We start from the raw sequence: 19025 nt of genomic DNA, 5'->3' as shown, positions 1-19025 counted from the left end.
TGCTCTGACTGTGAGATGCGCAGGTCCCGGATGGCTTCATCTGCAGAAAGTGCACCCAACTGGAGCTCCTCACAGACCGCATGGTTCGGTTGGAGCGGCAATTGGATGCATTTAGGAGCATGCAGGTGGCGGAAAGCATCATAGATCGCAGTTATGTAGATGTGGTCACATCCAAGGTGCAGGCAGAGAAATGGGTGACCACCAGAAAGGGCAGGCAGTCAGTGCAGGAATCCCCTGTGGTTGTCCCCCTCTCGAACAGATATACCCCTTTGGATACTGTCGGGGGGGATAGCCTATCAGGGGAAAACAGCAGCAGCCAGAGCAGTGGCACCACGGCTGGCTCTGGTGTTCAGAAGGGAGGGTCAAAGCGCAGAAGAGTAATAGTAATAGGGGACTCTATAGTCAGGGGCACAGATAGGCGCTTCTATGGACGTGAAAGAGACTCCAGGATGGTATGTTGCCTCCCTGGTGCCAGGGTCCAGGATGTCTCCGAACGGGTAGAGGGCATCCTGAAGGGGGAGGGCAAACAGGCAGAGGTCGTTGTACATATTGGGACTAACGACATAGGCAGGAAGGGGCATGAGGTCCTGCAGCAGGAGTTCAGGGAGCTAGGCAGAAAGTTAAAAGACAGGACCTCGAGGGTTGTAATCTCGGGATTACTCCCTGTGCCACGTGCCAGTGAGGCTAGCAATAGGAAGATAGAACAGCTAAACACGGGGCTAAACAGCTGGTGTAGGAGGGAGGGTTTCCATTATCTGGACCACTGGGAGCTCTTCCGGGGCAGGTGTGACCTGTATAAGAAGGACGGGTTGCATCTAAACCGGAGAGGCATAAATATCCTGGCCGCGAAGTTTGCTAGTGTCACACGGGAGGGTTTAAACTAGTATGGCAGGGGGGTTGGCACGGGAGCAATAGGTCAGAAGGTGAGAGCATTGAGGGAGAACTAGGGAATAGGGACAGTGTGGCTCTGAGGCAGAGCAGACAGGGAGAAGTTGCTGAACACAGCGGGTCTGGTGGCCTGAAGTGCGTATGTTTTAATGCAAGAAGTATTACGGGTAAGGCAGATGAACTTAGAGCTTGGATTAGTACTTGGAACTATGATATTGTTGCCATTACAGAGACCTGGTTGAGGGAAGGGCAGGATTGGCAGCTAAACGTTCCAGGATTTAGATGTTTCAGGCGGGATAGAGGGGGATGTAAAAGGGGAGGCGGAGTTGCGCTACTGGTTCGGGAGAATATCACAGCTGTACTGCGAGAGGACACCTCAGAGGGCAGTGAGGCTATATGGGTAGAGATCAGGAATAAGAAGGGTGCAGTCACAATGTTGGGGGTTTACTACAGGCCTCCCAACAGCCAGCGGGAGATAGAGGAGCAGATAGGTAGACCGATTTTGGAAAAGAGTAAAAACAACAGGGTTGTGGTGATGGGAGACTTCAACTTCCCCAATATTGACTGGGACTCACTTAGTGCCAGGGGCTTAGACGGGGCGGAGTTTGTAAGGAGCCTCCAGGAGGGCTTCTTAAAACAATATGTAGACAGTCCAACTAGGGAAGGGGCGGTACTGGACCTGGTATTGGGGAATGAGACCGGCCAGGTGGTAGATGTTTCAGTAGGGGAGCATTTCGGTAACAGTGACCACAATTCAGTAAGTTTTAAAGTACTGGTGGACAAGGATAAGAGTGGTCCTAGGATGAATGTGCTAAATTGGGGGAAGGCTAATTATAACAATATTAGGCGGGAACTGAAGAACATAGATTGGGGGCGGATGTTTGAGGGCAAATCAACATCTGACATGTGGGAGGCTTTCAAGTGGCAGTTGAAAGGGATTCAGGACCGGCATGTTCCTGTGAGGAAGAAGGATAAATACGGCAATTTTCGGGAACCTTGGATGACGAGAGATATTGTAGGCCTCGTCAAAAAGAAAAAGGAGGCATTTATCAGGGCTAAAAGGCTGGGAACAGACGAAGCCTGCGTGGAATATAAGGAAAGTAGGAAGGAACTTAAGCAAGGAGTCAGGAGGGCTAGAAGGGGTCATGAAAAGTCATTGACAAATAGGGTTAAGGAAAATCCCAAGGCTTTTTACACGTACATAAAAAGCAAAAGGGTAGCCAGGGAAAGGGTTGGCCCACTGAAGGATAGGCAAGGGAATCTATGTGTGGAGCCAGAGGAAATGGGCGAGGTACTAAATGGATACTTTGCATCAGTATTCACCAAAGAGAAGGAATTGGTAGATGTTGAGTCTGGAGATGGGTGTGTAGATAGCCTGGGTCACATTGCGATCCAAAAAGAAGAGGTGTTGGGTGTCTTAAAAAATATTAAGGTAGATAAGTCCCCAGGGCCTGATGGGATCTACCCCAGAATACTGAAGGAGGCTGGAGAGGAAATTGCTGAGGCCTTGACGGAAATCTTTGGATCCTCGCTGTCTTCGGGGGATGTCCCGGAGGACTGGAGAATAGCCAATGTTGTTCCTCTGTTTAAGAAGGGTAGCAAGGATAATCCCGGGAACTACAGGCCGGTGAGCCTTACTTCAGTGGTAGGGAAATTACTGGAGAGAATTCTTCGAGACAGGATCTACTCCCATTTGGAAGCAAATGGACGTATTAGTGAGAGGCAGCACGGTTTTGTGAAGGGGAGGTCGTGTCTCACTAACGTGATAGAGTTTTTCGAGGAGGTCACTAAGATGATTGATGCAGGTAGGGCAGTGGATGTTGTCTATATGGACTACAGTAAGGCCTTTGACAAAGTCCCTCATGGTAGACTAGTACAAAAGGTGAAGTCACATGGGATCAGGGGTGAACTGGCAAGGTGGATTCAGAACTGGCTAGGCCATAGAAGGCAGAGAGTAGCAATGGAAGGATGCTTTTCTAATTGGAGGGCTGTGACCAGTGGTGTTCCACAGGGATCAGTGCTGGGGCCTTTGCTCTTTGTAGTATATATAAATGATTTGGAGGAAAATGTAACTGGTCTGATTAGTAAGTTTGCAGACGACACAAAGGTTGGTGGAATTACGGATAGCGATGAGGACTGTCGGAGGATACAGCAGGATTTAGATTGTTTGGAGACTTGGGCGGAGAGATGGCAGATGGAGTTTAATCCGGACAAATGTGAGGTAATGCATTTTGGAAGGTCTAATGCAGGTAGGGAATATACGGTGAATGGTAGAACCCTCAAGAGTATTGAAAGTCAAAGAGATCTAGGAGTACAGGTCCACAGGTCACTGAAAGGGGCAACACAGGTGGAGAAGGTAGTCAAGAAGGCATATGGCATGCTTGCCTTCATTGGCCGGGGCATTGAGCATAAGAATTGGCAAGTCATGTTGCAGCTGTATAGAACCTTAGTTAGGCCACACTTGGAGTATAGTGTTCAATTCTGGTCGCCACACTACCAGAAGGACGTGGAGGCTTTAGAGAGGGTGCAGAAGAGATTTACCAGAATGTTGCCTGGTATGGAGGGCATTAGCTATGAGGAGCGGTTGAATAAACTCGGTTTGTTCTCACTGGAACGAAGGAGGTTGAGGGGAGACCTGATAGAGGTATACAAAATTATGAGGGGCATAGACAGAGTGGATAGTCAGAGGCTTTTCCCCAGGGTAGAGGGGTCAATTACTAGGGGGCATAGGTTTAAGGTGAGAGGGGCAAGGTTTAGAGTAGATGTACGAGGCAAGTTTTTTAAGCAGAGGGTAGTGGGTGCCTGGAACTCGCTACCGGAGGAGGTGGTGGAAGCAGGGACGATAGTGACATTTAAGGGGCATCTTGACAAATACATGAATAGGATGGGAATAGAGGGATACGGACCCAGGAAGTGTAGAAGATTGTAGTTTAGTCAGGCAGCATGGTGGGCACGGGCTTGGAGGGCTGAAGGGCCTGTTCCTGTGCTGTACATTTCTTTGTTCGACTAAGAGCAGTCTGGGAGAATTTGTGTTTTAAAAGACACCAGCAGGAAATTCCGGTCCCACGCCCGCCCACGGGCTTCCCGGTGATGAGAGAAGTCAGCGGGAAATCCAATTGACAACAGCAGGACCGGTAGAAAAATAGCGGAGCCACCTCCCCCTCCAAAACCTAAAAACACACAGCGGGTATTCGGTAAACCCCACCCACTAAGACTTAAAGGATCAATGCAAGACTGACCGCTACTCCTGGAAAAACAGCTTTTTACCAGAAAGGTAACCGTAGTGAAGGTAAACACTTGGCAACATGGACGGCACTGTCACAGTGGTTAGCACTGTTGCTTCACCAATGCCACGGACCTGGGATCGATTCCCAGCTTCAGTCACTGTCTGTGTGAAGTCTGCACATTCTCTCCGGTCTGCGTGGGTGCTCTGGTTTCATCCCACATATTCCCAAAAATGTACTTGCGAGGTGAATTGGACATTCCGAATTCTCTGTGTATCCGAACAGGGGCCGGAGTGCGGCGAGTAGGGGATTGTCACAGTAACTTCATTGCAGTGTTAATGTAAGCCTATTTGTGCCAAAAGTAAAGACTATATTTTAGTGTCAGAACTGAACATTTAAACTGTGACTGTTGGAAGAGGGGGGGAGAGAAGGGGGGGGGGCAGGGTTTGATCAACTGTGCACACCTCCCACCCCGGTGATTAACAGGCAGAGCTACTTTTCCAAACTGGACATTCCCGATGTTGTCTAAACTGCTCCTTGTACAGCTGTTTCAGATCCTCTACCCCCTCTCCATTCCAGCCCCTCTTGGTGATAAAGAATAAAGTTCGATTAGCCCTGTTAGACAGCTAGAAATCTTTGTGAACCAATCATGTCAGCTGCAGAATTACACAGGGAAACAAATCTGGTCAGTGACATTTATTTTCAAATGCAGCAACATGGCAGAACTGAAATTTAGCACAAAAAAGAAACTACACACACAAGTTGGATCACTCTTCACTGCAAAAGGATTAAAGTCAGTCAATCCAGGGTGAGCTTGTCAAACAGGTACTCTCCCGTGCCATTCTCAGGGGCTCCCAGTCTCTTCAGGTTGGTGATGTGATCACCGAGCTTCTTGATCATCTTCACTTGTTCATCCAAGTAGTGAGTCTCCAGGAAGTCACAAAGCTGAAACAGGAGAACAGAAGAGAAATTAGTGTGGATCTTCCCCAGATGAAAATTCTTTCCCCCCCCCTCCTCAAGATGGTAAAGTGGGTGTTGTGGGGAGATTGAGCCAGAATTACAGAAGAGGCAATTCACCCATTCTCCTGGGGAGTGAAAAGAAACATTGATGCCTCCGAATGGAATTTAGTCAAACCCAGCAATGGGAAACCCAAAATAATTCTGCGAATGACCAGATTCCAACATCACTGGATAAGGAAACAAAATGCAACTCACATGAGGGTCAGTGTTCCCAGAGGAGAGTTTGTGCAGATCCAGCAGACTCTGGTTCACATTCTTCTCCATCTGCAGAGCTCTCTGCATTGCCTCCAGACCGTTGCTCCACTCATCCTGCTCTGGTTTCTGAAAGGGGAAAGAGAGAAAGGTCTTTTTTGTGCTGCACTAAGAATGTTGTGTAATGTGGGTTTAAATCATGGAAGGTAACATTGGAGACCATTAGCTCTTGGGGCTAAAGTAAAAAAGGCAGGATGATCAGCCACGATGGTCATGAATGGCAGAGCAGGCTCAAAGGCCGAATGCCTCCTCCTGCCTTTATTGTCTATGTTTCCATTGCTGGCAGTAGATCAGTCCATTGGCTTGGCAGAGCTAAAGAAACTCCATTCCTGCTAATTCAATGTCTTGTGAAGTCCTGACTTTATCAATGAGTCATAGCGAGAGCCCACATTTTCCACACTATTCCTAGTTTAGCCCCACAATGGCTGAATCAATACTTTTTGGAGTACCCATTTATTGATCCTCAGTATTCACTCGTTCAAGTGCGTCAAAGGTGAAATCATCTTTTATCTACCGTCACACACTCAATTTTACTGCTGCTCACATTCTAGAGGGTGGAGTAGCAAGATTTGAAAGTACAAAAAAAAAAAGACACTTAAATTGCATCACCACAGAAGGCTGTTAAATTCCAACCTTGACATCCTCCAGGATGATGCGGCCTCCACGTTTATCCTGGAAGTCCATCAGCTTCTCAGCGTGCTCGCGTTCCTCATGTGACTGATCCTTGAAAAACTCAGCAAAGTGACGCAGGGCAACATCATCCCGGTCAAAGTAAGAGGACTGCAGGTAGAGACAGTGGAAAAGAGGCAGGTCAGATCCCCAGCTATCAGATTCACCCCACCCTTCCTGGACCTCAATACTGGCCTCCAATTAGGGGACCAGAGTTTTGTTTTTTATTGAAAACTAAATTGCGTTGTCAATGCTTTTCCTCAGTATGTTGAAACCCATCCCTGTGGATGGTGGGAGGAAACCTGACCCGGAGTAAACCCACACAGTGGGTCACCAGAGGGTTCCTGCAAATGAGGCAGCAGTGGTAACCACTGTGCAAGTAATAATGCTGTTTGGAGTGAAGTTTGTTGACCACAATGAATTACATCCTTTCTCACTAATGATGGAAAATAGAAAATCCTTCAAATTCAGTACATCAGCCAGCCAATTACATTTAATTGCTCCTCAGTGCACAAGGAGGTCATTCAGCCCATCAAGTCTGCACCAGCTCTTGGAAAAAGCACCCAACCCAAGGGCAACACCTCCACCCTAACCCCATAACCCAGTAACCCCACCCAACACTAAGGGCAATTTATCATGGCCAATCCACCCAACCTGCACATCTTTGGACTGTGGGAGGAAACTGGAGCAGCCAGAGGAAAGCCACACAGACACGGGGAGGATGAGCAGACTCCGCACAGACAGTGACCCAAGCCGGAATCGAACCTTGGACCCTGGAGCTGTGAAGCAATTGTGCTATCCACAATGCTACCGTGCTGCCCACGGTACCTTCAAACTAAGCATTCTCCCAGAAATTAAACAGAATCCTGGAGTTAATTATAGATCCAAACTGGAAACAGCAATTCTAAAATAGGGACAAACACCAGCCTGGAGTGTTCAATCTATTCAGTCTGGGGAGGGAATATATCTAAAGACAACTCATTGACCTCAAGAAACTCTACCTGCTCAGAAAGCAACAAAGCCACAGCCTTAAATTGAAAATAGGACTCCCAAAAATGTAAAACTCACCATGGAGAGGTAAACATAGGAGGAATTGAGCTCCAGGTTGATCTGCTGGTTAACAGCATCCTCACAGTCCTTGTGGTAGTTCTGACGCACTTGGGAAGCCATCTGAGTGGTTAAAGGTCAAAGTCAAACAGCAACAACAGGACCTCAGTTTTCACAAGCTCTTGTATTTATACAACTGGGACATCCTGCATTCAAACAGGGAATGACATCACCAATGATGATTGACAATCCCTGATAGCCAATCAGAAATCTGCCATGAATCGAGGCACCAATTAATCAATGAGAGGGGGTTGGGTGTGATACCCAGAGCCAATCAGGTCTGTGGAATACAGGAAAGATCAGGATGGTTACTCTGTGATTGGGCCATTCAACCCTTCAAACATTTTCCACCATTCATATTGTGACTGGATTGAATTCTAACTCTGTAAACACGTCTCAGTCCCATTTGCCCCACACACAACAAAAATCTAACAACCTCAGCGTTGACATGTTAAAATGACCTCTGACATTTTGGGTGACAGAGTTCCAGATTTCCGTAATTCTTTGTTGAATAAATGCTTCCGAGCTTCACTCCTGAACAAGCTGGTTCTGACGTTAAGGCTGCGCCTCTCTTCCCACCTGGGGAAGGCCTCCTTCTGCCATGTGGAGATTCTCTGATTCTCTCTGGTTTTGCTCTATCCACCCTATCAAATCCAATAATCATCTTCAACACGTCCCCTAATTCTAGACTCTGTGATTGAAAGACCAGTCGATGCAAACGGTCTTCATCATTTAACCCTTTTAGCGACGATTCCGTTCCGGTGAATCTTTTCTGGATCTCCACCAAAGCCAATTTATCCAAACTGGACACAGTGTTCCAGATGTGGTCTAAGCTGCTCTTTACACGGCTGTTTCAGAACCTCTACCTCTCTCTATTCCAGCCCCCATTAGATGAAGAATAAAATTCCATGAGCCTATTTAATTTGTTTTTGTAGCCGTCACGCAAACTTCTGGAGAAGGAGGCAGAGTGGACCATTCGGCCCCTCGAACCTGCACCACCATTTAATAAGGTCTTGACTGATCTGATAAAGACATCAAACCTCCCCCCGATAACCTTTGACCCCCCGTTCCCACCCCCGCTTACCAAGAATCTATCTGCCTCTGCCGTAAAAATATTCAAAGATTGTGTTTCCCCACTTTTTCAGGAAGAGAGCTCCAAAGACTCGTCTTCCGTCCACTGGTTTTTGAGGAATTTCTGTGCGTGGACAGCGTTGAGCAGAACAGATTGGACGAGGCTGACCTGCCCCAGACAAGCCACAGAGAATACACAAACCAGCTGACAAATTGGGGCAATGTGAAATGGATTTGTGGCGAATATCAAAGAGAAAGCTATTGCCCAGTCACTGTTAAATGGGATGTGGAGCTTTATCCCCAAATCTAAGAACTGTAGACCTTTTATATGGTCTTACTACTCTAATTTAACAAATAAAAAATATTTTTCTTTCTGTGTTTTGTCATTTTTGTTATTTTTTGTTTTTTGTGGTGTTTTTTTGGTGAATTGATGACCTGTACGTTTATCTACACGTACAGGAGTTAAGCCAGCATCCGCCACTGACTCTGGCGTGATGCTGGGTGTGACAACCAAGCAAAAGAACATAAAGTAACTGATGGATGAAACAAAACCCATCAAATTAAAGTGTGAAAATCAGGGTGGATAAGGCAATCCATATGACCATAAGACATAGGAGCGGAAGTAAGGCCATTCGGCCCATCGAGTCCACTCCACCATTCAATCATGGCTGATTTCAACTCCATTTACCCGCTCTCTCTCCATAGCCCTTAATTCCTCGAGAAATCAAGAATTTATCAACTTCTGTCTGAAAGACACTCAACGTCCCGGCTTCCACCGCCCTCTGTGGCAATGAATTCCACAGACCCACCACTCTCTGGCTGAAGAAATTTCTCCTCATCTCTGTTCTAAAGTGACTCCCTTTTATTCTAAGGCTGTGCCCCCGGGTCCTAGTCTCCCCTGCTAATGGAAACAACTTCCCTACGTCCACCCTATCTAAGCCATTCATTATCTTGTAAGTTTCTATTAGATCTCCCCTCAACCTCCTAAACTCCAATGAATATAATCCCAGGATCTTGAGACGTTCATCGTATGTTAGGCCTACCATTCCTGGGATCATCCGTGTGATTCTCCGCTGGACCCTCTCCAGTGCCAGAATGTCCTTCCTGAGGTGTGGGGCCCAAAATTGCTCACAGTATTCTAAATGGGGCCTAACTAATGCTTTATAAAGCTTCAGAAGTACATCCCTGCTTTTATATTCCAAGCCTCTTGAGATGAATGACAACATTGCATTTGCTTTCTTAATTACGGACTCAACCTGCAAGTTTACCTTTCGAGAATCCTGGACTAGGACTCCCAAGTCCCTTTGCACTTCAGCATTATGAATTTTGTCACCGTTTAGAAAATAGTCCATGCCTCTATTCTTTTTTCCAAAGTGCAAGACCTCGCACTTGCCCACGTTGAATTTCATCAGCCATTTCTTGGACCACTCTCCTAAACTGTCTAAATCTTTCTGCAGCCTCCCCACCTCCTCCATACTACCTGCCCCTCCACCTATCTTTGTATCATCGGCAAACTTAGCCAGAATGCCCCCAGTTCCGTCATCTAGATCGTTAATATATAAAGAGAACAGCTGTGGCCCCAACACTGAAACCTGCGGGACGCCACTCGTCACCGGTTGCCATTCCGAAAAATAACCTTTTATCCCAACTCTCTGCCTTCTGTCTTGACAGCCAATCGGCAATCCATGTTAGTACCTTGCCTCGAATACCATGGGCCCTTATTTTACTCAGCAGTCTCCCGTGAGGCACCTTTTGGAAGGCCTTTTGGAAGTCAAGATAGATAACATCCATTGGCTCTCCTTGGTCTAACCTATTTGTTATCTCTTCAAAGAACTCTAACAGGTTTGTCAGGCACGACCTCCCCTTACTAAATCCATGCTGACTTGTCCTAATCCGACCCTGCACTTCCAAGAATTTAGAAATCTCATTCTTAACAATGGATTCTAGAATCTTGCCAACAACCGAGGTTAGGCTAATTGGCCTATAATTTTCCATCTTTTTCCTTGTTCCCTTCTTGAACAGGGGGGTTACAACAGCGATTTTCCAATCCTCTGGGACTTTCCCTGACTCCAGTGACTTTTGAAAGATCATAACTAACGCCTCCACTATTTCTTCAGCTATCTCCTTTAGAACTCTAGGATGTAGCCCATCTGGGCCCGGAGATTTATCAATTTTTAGGCCTCTTAGTTTCTCTAGCACTTTCTCCTTTGTGATGGCTACCATATTCAACTCTGCCCCCTGACTCTCCTGAATTGTTGGGATATTACTCATGTCTTCTACTGTGAAGACTGACGCAAAGTACTTATTTAGTTCCTCAGCTATTTCCTTGTCTCCCATCACTAGATTACCAGCGTCATTTTGGAGTGGCCCAATGTCAACTTTTGCCTCCCGTTTGTTTTTAATGTATTTAAAGAAACTTTTACTATCATTCCTAATGTTACTGGCTAGCCTACCTTCATAATTGATCCTCTCTTTCCTTATTTCTCTCTTTGTTAGCCTCTGTTTGTTTTTGCAGCCTTCCCAATCTTCTGACTTCCCACTACTCTTTGCCACATTATAGGCTTTCTCTTTTGCTTTGATGCATTCCCTAACTTCCTTTGTCAGCCATGGCTGCCTAATCCCCCCTCTGATATTCTTTGGGATGAACCTCTGTACTGTGTCCTCAATTACTCCCAGAAACTCCTTCCATTGCTGTTCTACTGTCTTTCCCACTAGGCTCTGCTCCCAGTCGATTTTCGTCAGTTCCTCCCTCATACCCCTGTAGTTACCTTTATTTAACTGTAACACCTTTACATCTGATTCTACCTTCTTTCTTTCAAATTGGAGATTGAATTCTACCATATTATGATCACTGTTTCCTAAGTGTTCCCTTACTTTAAGATCTTTAATCAAGTCTGGCTCATTACATAACACTAAGTCCAGAATGGCCTGTTCCCTCGTGGTCTCCATCACAAGCTGTTCCAAAAAGCCCTCCTGTAAACATTCAATGAATTCCCTTTCCTTGGGTCCACTGGCAGCATTATTTACCCAGTCCACCTGCATATTGAAGTCCCCCATGATCACTGTGACCTTGCCTTTCTGACATGCACTTTCTATTTCGTGGTGCATTTTGTGCCCCGGTCCTGACCACTGTTAGGAGGCCTGTACATAACTCCCATTATGTTTTTTTTGCTTTTGTGGATCCTCAACTCTACCCACACAGACTCCACATCATCTGACCCTATGTCGTTTAGTGCTATTGATTTAATTTCAATCCTAATTAACAAGGCAACCCCGCCCCCTCTGCCCACCTCTCTGTCTTTTCGATAGGTTGTGAATCCCTGGATGTTTAAATGCCAGTCCTGAACCCCCTGCAACCTCGTCTCGGTGATGCCTACCACATCACACCTGCCAGTCACAATCTGGGCCACAAGCTCATCTACCTTGTTCCATACACTGCGCGCATTTAAATATAGCACCTTTAATTCTCTATTGACCGTCCGTTTTTGTTTTCTTAGTGTGGTGGACCTTGGTTTACTGAGCCTTTCCATACACTGTGTCATATTTTGTGGGATGGGGACTATCGTAACCTCTCCTGAGTTCTGTCTTTTCGTGCTTTTTTGTATTCCTAAGCAGCTACGCTTCCCACTGATTACTTCACCTCTTGGTTCCCTGACTTTCCCTTCCCCCCCAACCTCTTGTTTAAAGTCCTATTGACCACCCTATTTACTCTTTTCGCCAGAACACTGGTCCCAGCTCGGTTCAAGTGGAGACCACCCCAACGGTATAGGTCCCCCCTGTCCCAAAATTGATGCCAGTGTCCCATGAAAAGGAACCCCTCTTTCCCACACCACACTTTCAGCCACGTGTTAACTTCCCTTATTCTTGCCTCCCTATGCCAATTTGCACGTGGCTCGGGCAGTAATCCGGAGGTTATGACCCTTGAGGACCTGTTTTTTAAATTTGAATCCTAGCTCTTTATAATCTCTAAACAGGTCCTCTTTCCTAGACTTGCCTGTGTTGTTGGTACCGACGTGTACCGACATGGACCACAACAATTGGATCCCCCCCTCCAGTATCCTTTCAAGCCGGTCAGAGATGTCCCGCACCCTAGCACCGGGCAGGCAACATACCATGCAGGACTCCTTATCCTGCTCACAAAGGATACTATCTATCCCCCTGATAATAGAATCCCCTACAACTACAACTTGCCTATTTACTCCCTCCCCTTGAATGACCTGAACCATGGTGCCTTGGTCAGCTGACTCATCCTTCCTGCAGCCCTGTTCGTCATCCACACAGGGAGCAAGTGCCTCATACCTGTTGGACAGGGTCAAGGGCTGAGGCTCCTGACTGCTGGTTCCCTTTACCTGCCTGACTTGCAGTCACACCCTGCTGTCCCTGGCCACTGGCAGCATTTAAACTACTTACTCTGACAGGTGAGACTGCCTCCTGAAACACAGTGTCCAGGTAAGTCTCCCCCTCCCGGATGTGCCTCAGTGTTTGAGGCTCAGACTCCAACTCATCAACGCACAGTGGTTAGCACTGTTGCTTCTCAACGCCAGGGACCTGGGATTGATTCCCAGCTTGGGGTACTGTCTGTGTGGAGTCTGCACATTCCCACATTCCTCTGGGTGCTCCAGATTCCTCCCACATGTCCCGAAAAAAGTGCTTGCTAGGTGAATTGGACATTCCAAATAGTCTCACTGCAGCCGAACAGGGGCAGGAATGCAGCGGTCTTTACGGTAACTTCTTCGCAGTGTTAATGTAAGCCAACTTGTGACAATAAGATTATATTTTGGCAATACTATTGAGCATTTAAACTGGGACTTTTGGATTAGGGGGTGGGGGGGTGTAGGGCTTTATCAACTGTGCACTCCCACCTGTGATTAACAGGCAGAACTACTTTTCCAAACTGGACATTCCAGATGTTGTCTAAACTGCTCCTTGTACAGCTGTTTCAGATCCTCTACCCCTTCTCCAACCCAGCCCCTCTTGGTGATAAAGAATAAAGTTCGATTAGCCCTGTTAGGCAGCTAGAAATCTTTGTGAACCAATCATGTCAGCTACAGAATTACACAGGGAAACAAATCTGGTCAGTGACATTTATTTTCAAATGCAGCAACATGGCAGAACAGAAATTTAGCACAAAAAACAGCAACCACACGTTGATCACTCTTCACTGCAAAACGATCAAAGTCAGTCAATCCAGGGTGAGCTTGTCAAAGAGGTACTCTCCCGTGCCATTCTCAGGGGCTCCCAGTCTCTTCAGGTTGGTGATGTGATCTCCGAGCTTCTTGATCATCTTCACTTGTTCATCCAAGTAGTGAGTCTCCAGGAAGTCACAAAGCTGAAACAGGAGGACAGAAGAGAAATTAGTGTGGATCTTCCCCAGATGAAAATTCTTTTTCTCCCCCCCCCCCCCCCCTCAAGATGGTAAAGTGGGTGTTGTGGGGAGATTGAGCCAGAATTACAAAAGTGGTAATTCACCCATTCTCCTGGGGAGTGAAAAGAAACATTGATGCCTCAGAATGGAATTTAGTCAAACCCAGCAATGGGAAACCCAAAATAATTCTGCAAATGACTACAGATGCCAACATCAGTGGATAAGGAAACAAAATGCAACTCACATGAGGGTCAGTGTTCCCAGAGGAGAGTTTGTGCAGATCCAGCAGACTCTGGTTCACATTCTTCTCCATCTGCAGAGCTCTCTGCATTGCCTCCAGACCGTTGCTCCACTCATCCTGCTCTGGTTTCTGAAAGGGGAAAGAGAGAAAGGTCTTTTTTGTGCTGCACTAAGAATGTTGTGTAATGAGTGTTTAAATCATGGAAGGTAACATTGGAGACCATTAGCTCTTGGGGCTAAAGTAAAAAAGGCAGAGTGAAATCATCTTTTATCTATCGTCACACACTCCATTTTACTGCTGCTCACATTCTAGAGGGTGGAGTAGCAGGATTTGGAAGTACAAAAAAAAAGACTTTAAATTGCATCACCACAGAAGACTGTTAAATTCCAACCTTGACATCCTCCAGGATGATGTGGCCTCCACGTTTATTCTGGAATTCCATCAGTTTCTCAGCGTGTTCCTGTTCCTCATGTGACTGCTCCTTGAAGAACTCAGCAAAGTGACGCAGGGCAACATCATCCCGGTCAAAGTAAGAGGACTGCAGGTAGAGACAGTGGAAAAGAGGCAGGTCAGACCCCCAGCTATCAGATTCACCTCACCCTCCCTTCACCTCAATATTGGCCTCCAATTAGGGGACCAGAGTTTTGGTTTTCATTGAAAACTAAATTGCTTTGTCAATGCTTTTCCTCAGTATGTTGAAACCCATCCCTGTGGATGGTGGGAGGAAACCTGACCCAGAGTAAACCCACACAGTGGGTCACCAGAGGGTCCCTGCCAATGAGGCAGCAGTGGTAACCACTGTGCAAGTAATAATGCTGTTTGGATTGAAGTTTGGTGACCCCAATGAATTACATCCTTTCTCACACTAATGATGGAAAATAGAAAATCCTTCAAATTCAGTACATCAGCCAGCCAATTACATTTAATTGCTCCTCTTCAATTGGAAAGGAGAGATTTAGGTACCTTCAAAGTAAGCATTTGACCAGAAACTTCACAGAATCCTGGAGTTAATTATAGATCCAAACAGGAAACAGCAATTCTAAAATAGGGACAAACACCTGACTGGAGTGTTCAATCTATTCAGACTGGGGAGGGAATATATCTAAAGACAACTCATTAACCTAGAGAAACTCTACCTGCTCAGAAAGCAACAAAGCCACAGTCTTAAATTGAAAATAGGACTCCCAAAAATGTAAAACTCACCATGGAGAGGTAAACATAGGCGGAATAGAGCTCCAGGTTGATCTGCTTGTTAACAGCATCCTCACAGTCCTTGTGGTAGTTCAGACGCACTTGGGAAGCCATCTTACTGGTTAAAGGTCAAAGTCAAACAGCAACATCAGGACCTCAGTCCTCACAAGCTCTTGTATTTATACAACTGGGACATCCTGCATTCAAACAGGGAATGACATCACCAACGATGATTGACAATCCCTGATAGCCAATCAGGCATCTGCCTTGAATCGAGGCACCAATTAATCAATGAGAGGGGGTTGGGTGTGATACCCAGAGCCAATCAGGTCTGTGGAATACAGGAAAGATCAGGATGGTTACTCTGTGATTGGGCCATTCAACCCTTCAAACATTTTCCACCATTCATATTGTGACTGGATTGAATTCTAACTCTGTAAACACGTCTCAGTCCCATTTGCCCCACACACAACAAAAATCTAACAACCTCAGCGTTGAAATGTTAAACTGGACTTCCGGTTGCGGCGATGCCTTGCTAGCCACACGTTTCGGCGGCTCCAGCTCCGACGGACCTTCGGGCTCTTTTAAGAGCCCCAACTGGGATTTTTTGGGCGACGCAACCCGGTGTGGGGTGAGTGAATAGGGAGTTCCCCCCCCAACGAAAGAGGAAAATATCGTCGTCGGCGGCGGCGGCTGCAGCGCGAGGAATCGTCAACGAAAGGGACAGAAAGGGAGAAGACACAAGATGGCGGCGGAGAAAGCCCAGGCGACATGGGGGCCCGAGCAAGACGAATTTCTGAGACGGTGTGTGGAGCTACTAAAGAGGGAGGTGCTGACCCCGATGCTACAGGCAATTGAGGGGCTCAAGGAGGCACAAAGGACCCAGGAGACAGAGCTCCGCGTGGTGGAGCAGAAGGTGACGGTTAATGAGGACGAGATCCTGGGCCTGGCGGTCAAAACACAGACGCACGAGGTACTCCATAAAAAGTGTATTGAAAGGATTGAGGCCCTAGAAAACAAAGCGCGAAGGAAGAACCTTCGGATACTGGGTCTCCCTGAGGGAGTGGAAGGAGCAGATTGCGGGGCTTATGTAAGTACGATGCTAAGCTCATTGATGGGAGCTGAGGCCCCTGCGGGCCCCTTGGAGGTGGAGTGGGCACATCGGATCCCGGCGAGAAGACCAAAAGCGGGAGAACTACCCAGGGCGACAATCGTGCAATTTCACCGCCTTAAAGATAGAGAAGAGGTCCTGAGATGGGCTAAAAAGGTGCGGAGTAGCAGATGGGAGAATGCAGTGGTACGGGTGTACCAGGATTGGAGTGCGGGGGTGGCGAGAAGGAGGGCGAGTTTTAACCGAGCCAAGGAGGTGTTACACAAAAAGAAGGTGAAGTTCGGGATGCTGCAGCCGGCACGACTATGGGTCACGTACCAGGAGAGACATCATTATTTCGATACGGCGGAAGAAGCATGGACCTTTATTAAAGAGGAGAAATTGGATCGGAACTGAGGGACTGATACTGTAGGGAATGTTATTGTTATGGTTGATGTAAATAGAGAAGTAAATTGGGATGGGGGGAGACACTAGGAAATGTGGGCGCCGGTGAGGGGGGAAAGAAGGGACATAGGCGGAGAATGAGGAATGGGAGGGGGAGAAGAAAGGGAGCTGCGCTACAAGAGGCGGGTCAGATAAAGGGATGTTCCCACGCCAGAAAGATTATGGCGGGAAGACAGGCGCAAGGCGGATGGGAGTTCCCCACATGCGGGGGGTCAAGGAGTGAGCAGGAGTAGCTGGGGTCAGTTGAAGTCAGCTGACTTGCGGAAGTAATATGGGGGGAGCAATCACGCTAGAAAGGGATCTAGCGGGGGATGGGGGGACAACTGGGTTGCTGCTGCGGAAATCAAAAAGGAAATGGCTAAAGAGTGGGTGGACGGGAATGGAATGCGACGCCTGGGGAGCGAGTGGGAGCGCGGAGGCGGGATATGGGACTGGCCTAGAGAAGGTGATGGCTAGTCAACACGGGAGGGGGGCAGGTAGCCCCCTAGTGAGGCTGATCACGTGGAACGTGAGAGGCCTGAACGGACCGATTAAAAGGGCCCGAGTGCTCGTGCACTTGAAAGGCCTAAGGGCAGACGTGGCTATGCTCGAAGAGACGCACCTGAATGTGGCGGACCAAGTTAGGTTAAGGAAAGGATGGGTGGGACAGGTGTTCCACTCAGCACTAGATGCAAAGAATAGAGGGGTGGCCATATTGGTGGGGAAACGGGTAGCATTTGAAGCAAAGAACATCGTAGCAGATAGCGGAGGTAGATATGTAATGGTGAGTGGCAGGCTGGAGGGAATGGAGGTCGTGTTGGTTAATGTATATGCCCCGAATTGGGACGATGCGGGATTTATGAGACGGATGCTGGGTCGTATACCGGACCTGGAGGTAGGAAACTTGATATTGGGAGGGGACTTCAATACCGTGCTGGACCCAGGGCTAGATAGATCCAGATCAAAGACCGGAAGAAGGCCGGCAGCGGCCAAGGTGCTCAAGGGTTTATGGACCAAATGGGGGGGAGTGGATCCATGGCGATTTCTTAGACCGAGGGCCAGGGAGTTCTCCTTCTTCTCCCATGTCCATAAAGTGTACTCCCGGATAGATTTTTTTGTTCTGGGAAGGTCGTTGATCTCAAGGGTGGAAGAAGCTGAGTACTCAGCCATAGCGGTTTCGGACCATGCCCCACACTGGGTGGACCTGGAACTAGGAGAGGAAGGGGAGCAGAGAGCACTCTGGCGATTAGATGTGGGATTGATGGCGGACGAGGGAGTGTGTGGAAGAGTGCGGGGGTGTATTGAGAGATACCTGGAGGTCAATGACGACGGGGAGGTCCGTGTGGGAGTGGTATGGGAAGCACTAAAAGCGGTGGTCAGAGGAGAGCTGATCTCCATTGGGGCCCACAAAGGGAAAACAGAGGCCAAGGAAAGGGAAAGATTACTGGGGGAGATTTTAAGGGTGGATAGGGAATTTGCGGAGACCCCGGAGGAGGGACTGTACAGGGAGAGGAGACGACTCCAGACGGAGTTTGACCTCCTGACCACCAGAAAGGCGGAGGTGCTGTGGAAGAAGGCACAGGGGAGGAGGTATGAATATGGGGAAAAGGCTAGTCGCCTGCTGGCTCATCAGTTGCGAAAGAGGACAGCGGCGAGGGAGATAGGGGGAATTAGAGACGAAAAGGGAGCCACGGTGCGAAGAGCAGGGAAGATAAACGAGGTGTTCAAGACCTTTTATGAGGGACTGTATAGGTCCCAACCCCCAGAGGGAGAGGAGGGGATGCGGCAGTTCCTGGATCAATTGAGGTTCCCGAGGGTGGAGGAGCAGGAGGTGGAAGGCCAGGGGGCACCGATTGGGGTGGACGAGGTTATTAAGGGGCTGGGGAACATGCAAGCAGGGAAGGCTCCGGGACCAGACGGGTTCCCGGTGGAATTCTACAGAAAATACGTGGACTTGTTGGCCCCGCTGTTGGTGAGGACGTTCAATGAGGCCAGGGAAGGAGGGGCTTTACCCCCGACAATGTCGGAGGCGACGATATCGCTAATTCTGAAGAGGGATAAAGATCCGTTGCAATGCGGGTCCTATAGACCTATTTCATTATTGAATGTGGACGCCAAATTGCTGGCAAAGGTACTGGCATCGAGGATAGAGGACTGTGTCCCGGGGGTGGTGCACGAAGACCAGACAGGGTTCGTAAAGGGGCGACAACTGAATGTCAACGTGCGACGACTATTAGGGGTGATAATGATGCCCCCAGTGGAGGGGGAGGCAGAGATAGTGGCGGCAATGGATGCAGAGAAGGCATTTGATAGGGTGGAGTGGGAGTATTTATGGGAGGTGTTAAGGAGGTTTGGGTTCGGGAACGGGTTTATTAGCTGGGTCAAACTTCTTTATGGGGCCCCAACGGCAAGTGTAGTCACGGGTCGGCAAAGATCGGAGTATTTCCGATTATATAGGGGAAC

The 19025-nt window shown here is 47.9% G+C and overlaps 2 protein-coding genes across 2 annotated transcripts; both read right to left on the bottom strand.

Moving 5' to 3' along the window:
• Positions 1 to 4910: 4910 nt before the first annotated feature.
• LOC140404142 (ferritin heavy chain, oocyte isoform-like) lies at positions 4911 to 7243 on the bottom strand. Its single transcript, XM_072492558.1, has 4 exons — positions 7122 to 7243; positions 6018 to 6164; positions 5328 to 5453; positions 4911 to 5057 (listed from the first exon to the last, which is right to left on the bottom strand). The coding sequence occupies exons 1-4, from the start codon at positions 7221 to 7223 to the stop codon at positions 4911 to 4913; spliced, it is 522 nt and encodes a 173-aa protein (XP_072348659.1). The 5' UTR covers positions 7224 to 7243.
• Positions 7244 to 13301: 6058 nt separating this feature from the next.
• LOC140403778 (ferritin heavy chain, oocyte isoform-like) lies at positions 13302 to 15162 on the bottom strand. The gene is made up of 4 exons (XM_072491940.1): positions 15041 to 15162; positions 14229 to 14375; positions 13841 to 13966; positions 13302 to 13560 (listed from the first exon to the last, which is right to left on the bottom strand). The coding sequence occupies exons 1-4, from the start codon at positions 15140 to 15142 to the stop codon at positions 13414 to 13416; spliced, it is 522 nt and encodes a 173-aa protein (XP_072348041.1). The 5' UTR covers positions 15143 to 15162; the 3' UTR covers positions 13302 to 13413.
• Between the last annotated feature and the right edge of the window lie 3863 nt (positions 15163 to 19025).

Source organism: Scyliorhinus torazame, chromosome 29, assembly GCF_047496885.1.
Source record: "Scyliorhinus torazame isolate Kashiwa2021f chromosome 29, sScyTor2.1, whole genome shotgun sequence".
In the NCBI taxonomy this organism is placed as follows: domain Eukaryota; kingdom Metazoa; phylum Chordata; class Chondrichthyes; order Carcharhiniformes; family Scyliorhinidae; genus Scyliorhinus; species Scyliorhinus torazame.
Note: the sequence above shows the minus strand (reverse complement) of the source record. Positions and strands in the feature narration are given on the sequence as shown.